The 9279-nt window shown below is 35.4% G+C and overlaps 1 protein-coding gene across 1 annotated transcript; it reads right to left on the minus strand.

Annotated features, from left to right (window-relative positions):
• Positions 1-5104: 5104 nt before the first annotated feature.
• Positions 5105-9273, minus strand: LOC149158581 (uncharacterized). Its single transcript, XM_089436263.1, has 6 exons — positions 9259-9273; positions 9001-9080; positions 6267-6839; positions 6061-6150; positions 5819-5931; positions 5105-5566 (listed from the first exon to the last, which is right to left on the minus strand). The coding sequence occupies exons 2-6, from the start codon at positions 9034-9036 to the stop codon at positions 5497-5499; spliced, it is 882 nt and encodes a 293-aa protein (XP_089292389.1). The 5' UTR covers positions 9037-9080; positions 9259-9273; the 3' UTR covers positions 5105-5496.
• Positions 9274-9279: the final 6 nt, after the last annotated feature.

Raw genomic sequence — 9279 nt, forward strand, 5'->3', positions numbered from 1 at the left:
AATACATATCTTATTCCCCACAAAGGTGATTTGATAGGGAGGATAGCAGGATAAAAAATATTTTCAAAATTTGATTTGAAGTCAGGGTTTTGACAAGTTGTCATTTCTGAAAAAGATAAGTTCAAAACAGCGTTCAGCGTGCCTGCAGGACATTATGAATGGAATGTAATGCCTTTTGGATTGAAGCATGCTCCCTCTAAGTTCTAGAAGGTGATGGACTCCATATTCAAACCTTACTTTGATTGGCTCCAGGTCTATATTGATGACATCTTAATTTTTTCAAAAAATATTCAAAATCATTTCAAGCATGTGCAGAGATTTGTACAGTTGGTAAAAAGAAATGGTTTGGCTTTAAGCAAAAAGAAAGTAGAGGTATTCCAAACCTCTGTAAAGTTTCTTGGCCATACCATATTCAATAGCCAAATATCCTTGCAGAAACATGCATTAGAATTTTCTGAAAAGTTCCCTGACATTATTATTGATAAAACCCATCTTCAGAAATTTCTACGATGTCTAAATTATGTGATTAACTTTTATCAAGATTATGCAAAGGATAGAAGTTTGTTAATTCAAAAGCTCAAGAAAAATCCACCCCCATGCACTGAAGCCCATGCCAAAGTTGTTCAATGAATCAAAGGTAAAGTCAAGACACTGCCTATTCTTTATGTAGTTGACGACAATGCTTTCAAGATCGTAGAATCAGAGGCAAGCAATATTGGTTGGGGAGGCATTCTCAAACAGAAAAAGGAAGGTGCAGAACAAATTGTACAATTTGCTTCAGGAACTTGGAATCCAGTGAAACAAAATTACTCTACTATAGAGAAGGAAGTTAAAGCCACCTGGAATTGTATAAATAAATTTGAGGTAAATCTTGTAAATAAAAAATTCCTGCTAAGGACTGATGCCTCCGCTATGAAAAAAGTCTTAACCAAAGATATTAAAAAGCTGGGGGACACCAAGTTTGCTCGATGGCAGGTTTGTTCGCCAACTTTGATTTCGAAGTGGATCATATTAAAGGAAAATAAAATTATCTTCCAGATTTTCTCAGTAGAGAATTTATTCAGCACGCTGAACATGTGATGATAATAGTAACATAATGGGATCAGGGCCAACAGAAAGAAGTACTTGGAACAATTCCAAATAATCTCAATTGGTCAAAATACAAAGAACGTTGGTAGCCCACTTGGCAATTAAAAAATACAAAAGTATTAGACACTAATCTCCAAGCACACACTGATATATTACATCTAGTACCTGAAAGAAGAGTGTACCCAAAAAGACGCAGGTAGATCCACGATATGGTCTATTCCAACAACATGAACACTGCAAACCAGGGACAAGATGCTCTTCTACATGACTTTCATGATTTGACTATGATATGGTCACATGGGGGACGCAAAAGTGGGGTCTATGAAAGATATTTTTCAATAAATCGAATGAGGAACACTTGTTGGCCTTTTCCAACGCATAATGTAGCCCTATGGCTCGGAAATGACCCCAGTGTCATCTTTCCAGACACCGTGTATGATTTCAGCATCTATAAAAGATTATGGTGGGACATATTAAATAAAGACAGCAAAGAAGAAACCCACTATACCAAGATAAAGTTTGGGACCACAAGAATCATACAACGGAACCAACAAAGTGATTGGATGCGAGATTGGTGAACTGATTATGGTATGAACAGAACAAGGATAGATCTTGTTTACCATGAATCATATGTTAGAATGGGTTGTGATATATGTTTTGAACACAATATTCTTGATTGTTTCCATTCTCCTTATGAGACCATTAAAAACATGTTTTCTCTCCAAGATCGATATCCTCTCCGAGATAACGAGGTGTTAAATATATGAACAAACATCATCAATGGCTTATTTTCACAAAAATTAAACATCAAATTATCTTAAGTAATCCTATGATTGTGAGAATAATTTTTACCAAGGCTTGGGATGAAAATGTGTATAAAAAATTTCGGTTTCCCGAGATTACAATTTTTTATTTATTTTGGTTCCCATGGACTTGTCCGTAAAATTCTCCACCGTGTAAAAATGATGTCCAATCACAAGGACAATTTGTGACCAGATTTCCCCGTGGGCTTTTCCTGTTCAAAACGCATCCACCAGATTTCTCCATGGGCTTTTCCTATTCAAAAAGCATCCACTTTGTACGTTTTATTCTCCGTAGATTTGTAATGATCTTCAGTGATGAGACTCAGAGCACTTCTCCAACTTCTGGTGCGCTTTGAACCACATCTCGTGACCTGACAAAGTCCTTCAGTACCAAGTTTGTTTTCTTGTTGGTCGGATTCTTGTCCCTTCCTTTTCCTATATAAGAAAGGGAGTAAAGCTCATTCGGGCATTCGGAGTTTTGAGTGTTTGAAGTTTTGGTGTCTTAAGAGTCTAGAGTTTTTCCTGCTCTGCAACTGCAGACTACTATCTGATATGCTTGCATCATGAAGAAATCTCAAAGTCTTAGGTGATCTGAGAAGCTTGCGCCTCTGTGTGTTCGACACAAGTGAAAACCTAAAGTGGCCAAATCACAAAAACAAAGATAATGGATAAGATATTATTTTTTATTTTCGATTAGTTTTGAAATTTTTAAACAAATTTTATAAAGTTTATTAGAGTTTAGAAAAAAAAATATTAAATTGAATATTTTGAAAATTATATATATATATATATATTGGTTAATGACTATTTTTATGCGGTTTTAAATTTAATTATGAAAAATAAAATGTATATTAAAATAAAAATCTAAAAAAAATTATATTAGTCAAGTGTTTAACTTTGCCCAATAAAATGCCATGTTGATAGCTGCCCACCATAATTTAAATAAGTGATTGCATAAAAAATTGTGGTCAGGGATCCCAGTGTTCTCTAGTAAAAGAATTCCTAATTACATTTATTTTCACCATATATCTTTACTAGTTACAAAAGAATTTCAAATATGTTAGAACTCAAATAGTAAAATGTTAAAAACTACAACCCTTCACCATATATCTTTACTAGTTACAAAAGAATTTCAAAATATGTTAGAACTCACACAGTAAAATGTTAAAAACTATAACCCTTATACATTTATATTTTTATAAAATTCATTCATTGTTTTATTAATTTGGAGTTAATAAAATTTCAAAAACTCTATTGGTTTGGAATTATTAATTTGGAGTTAATAAAATTTCAAAAACTCTATTGGTTTGGAATTAATAAAGTATTGCCAATTTTTTTTTTGCATAAAATGCAAGTACTAAGCAGCAGCACTGCATATTAGACTTCTTCAGATTTCTTTTCTAACATCATGATACTCTCTCACGTAAAAAAGGATGGTTTTAAAAAAAAACATGTAAATTTTCCTAACATTTCTTTGATATTATTTTTTTTTAGTAGCTTGAGATTAGATCAGGGCTAGCCTATTTATTTAATGAAAAAAGGGCAATCAATCTACAGTAAGAGGTCATTACCTAGGTTATACAAAGCTCAGTCAAATTTGGCTGTCTTATGATATAGTTTAATTCCCTCAAAGTGACTTAAGTCCTCAACCCGTCCCCATGAAATTTAATCCTAACACATGGTGGGAACTTAACCTCAACCTTCAATTAAACATTAGTTGACCATAGACATGCCCCATCTTCCATGGGTCCTGGAACATAGTGGGAACTTAACCTCAACCTTCGATTAAACATTAGGTGACCATAAACATGACCCCATTGAATGTCTTGGAAGCTGTCTTATGATATAGTTTAAGACCCCTAAATTGACTTACATCGTCAACCCCTCCTAATAAAATTTTAACCCAAGACCTGAAGGGAACCTAACCCATAAATTTAAACTTAAAACCTAGTAAGAACTTAACCCCAACTAACCCATGCCTCATGGATTAGTATTATGCTTTCTTCTATAAATTTGAACTTAAAACTTATATTTGAACTTAAAACTTAGTGCAAGTTAACCCCAAACTAACCCATGCGTCATGGGTTAATATTATGCTTTCTTTTTAGTGACTCCTTAAATTTGTGTAAGCCAAACTTCAATTAAACATTAGGCGATCATAAGGTGACCATAAACATGCCCCCCTCTTCCGCGCAGTACAAGGGCCATTGAATGTCGTGGAAGCATTTTCATTTTGGCAAAAATAAGGGCCAGAGAATGGGCCTAGAAGTATTTCTTTGTTCAGAAACAATTAGAAAGCAATTCAGAAACTCTGATTCTGAGGAATTTCAGTCTCGAGTGCTCTAAGTACTCAATTGCTTTCCCCTTTTTGGGCAGGGAAGGGGGTTGTTTCCTGCAACACATACTCAAAGAGTCCACAACAGTTATAACCAATTTAAATCATAGCATTGTTAGTCTCGCAACTGGTCTATGCAATATTGTTGACTCGAATCCTTTGACTGGTTATGCTTCATCCCGTGAAACATTAGGGCAGTGCTTAGTCTCGCACTGGTCTCCGCAATATTGTTGACTAGAACCCCTTGACTAGTTATGAATCGTCCCGTGAAAAACTAGGGCAGGATATAGTCTCGCACTGGTCTGTGCAATTATGTTGACTCGGATCCCTTGACTAGTTATGCTTGACAAAAAATCGTAGCGTACAATATTGTTTATGCTAAAAGCCCCCTTCACTTGAGTAACAAAACGATTTGAAGGTTTTGACAAAAAATCGTAGCGTACAATGTTGTTTATGCTAAACGCCCCCTTCACTAGAGTAACAAAACAATTTGAAGGTGTTGTATCCACAATTCATCTCAGAAAAATGCACGGCAATTTCTTCAAAATATGTAGAAAGCGCATTAATAAAATTTTATCCTACTGTCCTAATGTGAATGATTTCCAGACCCTACTTTGTAGAAAGCGCATTAATAAAATTTTATCCTACTGTTCTAATGTGAATGATTTCCAGACTCTACTTTGTCCTTTTTATTATGCATCCATCTGCAGAATTGACAAACACTGTTTTAGTATGATCTGTATTATTGAGAAGATCTTAGTTTGAATGTAAATCATCTTTATTTCTTGGGAGAAGCCATCTTTTAAACTAGGCTCTATTAGAAGCATCACCAATTGCCTCACCAAGCCACTACAGCTAAGAGTCTAATCACAAGCAGTTTCCAAAACCCAGAAATAGAAAATCTCATTGAATCAATGGTTGCTTGAGGGATATTACATAACAATATTTCCAAGTAGTTGCTCAGCAAACAACTGGCAGGAGCAATAAGTATCTGACAGTCGAAATTTACAGAAGACTTGTAAGACTAGAAATTTTCATATACAAAATTTGAACCATCTGGATCTGAAAGTTTGATTAGGTTAAGGGAATTTTGTTGTTACGACCAAAAAGATGATGAATAGAATTATGTACACCATATGATCTCTTCAATTATTATTTCAGCTTTTGGAACTTCTCAACCTGATTCCCTGAAGAGAATAGAAACAGTGGGCGATGCTAAACCTTGTAGCTGTCCCAATTACAATACACAACTTTCAGACGTCCTTGAAATTATTCCATGGAGGAGCAGGCAGCCACTAAACCACCCCCGCTAAAATTGTTTGGAATTTCCCCGGTATGCCTGCAAGAGAACACATTCCATCCATCAATATCAGCAAACAAAATAAAATGCTATCTACAGAATAAAAATATTGATTTATAGCAAGGAGGTGGGAAATAAATATAAACAAAATCAAACGTAAGTCATCTCAAAACTGTGTAGCACATCCAAACTATCTTGTAAATTGTGTGCATCTAAATTCCAAAAAATGCTTTAAACAAACTGCAGTTCCCTACATTTTAAACAGCTCTAATATCATTCAATTGCACTAACCCTTTCATTAGATTCCTTGAAAGTGCAACTTTCTCATTAGCAGCTAGGCATTTGGCAACCTCTCTCGGCTTCCTAATTTCCTCCATCTGCTTTTTCCTTTCAATCTGAGTATTCTGCAAGTTAGAAATAAATAGTCAGACTCTACAGTCATCTAATACACACAGGAAATAAAACTGCTCTTTTTTCAGCCTAGATCAAACATACACTGCAAATTTCTGAACTGCCATCTCAGTTATACTCACCATCTTTTCCTCTGGAATTAATTTCTGCTTCAATCGCAGTGCACTATCCTGCTCTCTCTTAATTTTTCTTTCCTCTCTAAGCCTTTCCCTCTACAATAAACACAACACAATCTGTTGAAAAATGAAAAAATCTTTGGAACCATGCCCACTATTATAATCACACCCATAAAGAGAGGTCCATCAAACATGTTTTGAACAAAGCATACCTTGGTCATCTTTTTTGGCTGGAACTTATCTTCTCCCTGAGATGACAGCAGATCACGGTTTTGCACAGGGGGCATTGCAGCTTTCACATTTGGATTTACTCCAGATGTATCATGGTATATATCCCCACCATTATAAGGGCGGGGAATAGAGAATTCTTTGCCTGCATTTAGAACTTTTCCAGGGATCATACCATTCTTACTTCCATACGGTAGTGGCAAATGAGCATCAGAACTCAGCCTTCCTGCAGGTTCTTGCTTGTGCCAAGCTGGATAGCTTTTTGTGACAAATTCAGATGATGGTGAATCATCAGGAGAATCTTCATCCAACTGCATTGAAGAATTCAGATCAGGCACATGATAATTATCACCTATTTGTAGATGATTGTTTGCAGGCCTCCAAGTGGATTTGCCATTCAAGGACTCATGTTTAGAATAAGAAGCCCATTCACATTTTGGGGAGGCTCGTTCAAACTTAGGAGATGCCCGTTCAAATTTTAGACCCATAGGAACAGACATGTATCCAAGTCCCACTCCTGTCGAACAGATAGTATGGAAGCCTTCGGGACGAAACATCTGCAAAAGCAAGTACAAGAAAACTTCAGTCTAACTGAGGTCCAGTGCACCCAAAGGAACATTGTGAATTGCAATTGTTTTACTGTGTTCCTCGTAACGTTCTAAAGGTACTTTCAAGAGAAATGCATAGAAGATACTGCCTTGAGCATATCCAGAAGATTTGAGAAAATTCATGGAGAAAAACCACAACAGCTTCGTAATTGTCAAAGTGCTATGCCAATTTATCAATGACATCCTCAAATTATTGATTAAATTCAATCTCCTCATATGCAAAGGTTCATAAAAAAAGTGCAAGGCTTCTAAAGAACAGACGTACTGCCAATAAAACTGTTCAATTGACTGGGAACAAATAAAAATGGACACCATAGTCATGGGCCATGGCCAGCAAAAATCACAAGGCCGAAAAGGTAAAAGAAGACCTCTCAAAAGCAAATCATTTCAAATCTGAAAACTTACATCCCAGAACATTTCTCAACCGAGTTCTAAATGAATGACGTGGTCAAAAAAATTTTAACCTTATGATACTTTGCGAAAGTTTGGCCCGAATGACATCTCTTATTCATAGAGAACAGTCATATGTGAAGTACTTCTTGCACATGCAACACAACCTAACATGTGTTACCATCTTGCTATGGAGACTGTCTGAAAAATACTGTATCTTGTTGGCACAAATATATTCCTCAAATTGAAAATATTCTGACATAGTACTAAGTTGCACAGAATTCATGAGCCTAAATGAATGACATGGTCAAAAAGAAATTTAATCTTTTGATACTTTGCGAAATGGCCAAAAAAGTTTAGGCTGAATGACACATCTTGTTTATAGATAACAGTCACACGCCAAGCACCTCTTGCACATTCAACAACCTAACATTTGCTACCATCTTGCTATTGAGACTGTCTGAAGACTACTATCTTGTTGACACAAATAAATTACTCAGATGGAAAATATTCTGAGATATTACTAACTTGCACAAAATTCATGAGCTAGTGCTGTAAAATTTGGGATCATGCTAGCTCCAACATTCCATTATAAACACTTCAAATATATGGAAAGAATGACACAATATACTCCCCAAAAACGCATGCCTACATAGCATAAACCAATTGCATGATGCAAAAATCACACTTTCACATTATGGCCACACCCCTATTTACAACTGTCCCTTGTTGTGTCTTTCAGAATTGATATTATTATTTAAACAAAGTTGTATATGTGCATGTAAGACGTTTCACTCTTAAGAAGCACAAGACTTCGTGGCTCTAACAGAGTAAAATTTTCTTCCTCATAGAGTGCAAGCATTGCTCACAAATCCAGAAATTAATTTTTAGCTTCAAAAATTTATAGTGCCATAAACGCTTCATTTCTTTAAAAAACAAACTTAAAAATCCATCCCACAATTTAATTTGTCATTCACAATAAAATGGCGACAGCTACATCAAGTATTTAAATTCAAGAAAAATAATGGCTTGATTACATAATTTTTCAAACCAAACCCAAAAAAATTAAGAATCTAATCCAGCCCATCTCCTAAAATTTCATTTTTCCTCACAGGATTAGTTTTTCTTTTATTCTCAAATTAACGATATCAGTTTTTTGTTTGTTTCAAAGACAGTGTACATCTTTTCTTCAGTCACTAATAAAGCCAAAGATGACCTGGATTCAATTTACTTCCTTCACTGTTTCAGATAAAGATATATTTTACCTCTGTTGAGTTTCCTATATATCAATAAGCAAACAAATTTACTTGTGAATGTAAAAATCTTTGAACCTCCTATACCTCCTACTTGACCAATTCTTCTAAATCTATATATCAAGCATATCTGCCAGCAATCCTGCAGAAGATCTGCATCTCTATTTCCATTCTCAATTCACTAATGTTTTTGCAATCCGGAAAAATATCTTACCCTCTTAAAGGCCACAAAAGGGTTTGTAGAGGCTGAGGAACTTTTGTGGTCTTCAAGAGGTCATCTATGCTAGGGTCCCTTTGATATTTAACTTGGGAAACTGATATAAATCGGAATACTAATATATGTAATAGTCCTGATCAAGACAATCCAAAACAAATGCACTTGCCTACAGAAAGTTGAAATGCAACTGATAGTGGAAAATCACTCAGGAAAGACTAAGTAATGCCAAACAGAAGGACTATTAACTTACTTTGCGAGTATCTGGTTCCATCATCTTCTTTGGCATTCTCTGGATATCCTGTACAACAATATTACCCTGGTAGGGGGGTTCTGTTCAAGAAAGTAGACATCAAGTGAAATATCAGTGGCAAGCAAACGGTTTTACAACAAAAACTCAAAAACTTCCAATCAAATTGCTAATTTACTAGTACTCACGCCACCCTTCACTCCTTTACTAGATTCAGCCACAGAAATGAATGGGGTAAAAAGAGTCAGAATAGAGAATCACCTGTTGAGTCATCAAATGCAC

This window comes from Pinus tabuliformis, chromosome 5_2 (assembly GCF_031772625.1).
Source record: "Pinus tabuliformis cultivar Carrire ecotype Pingquan chromosome 5_2, CPIR1, whole genome shotgun sequence".
Classification (NCBI taxonomy): domain Eukaryota; kingdom Viridiplantae; phylum Streptophyta; class Pinopsida; order Pinales; family Pinaceae; genus Pinus; species Pinus tabuliformis.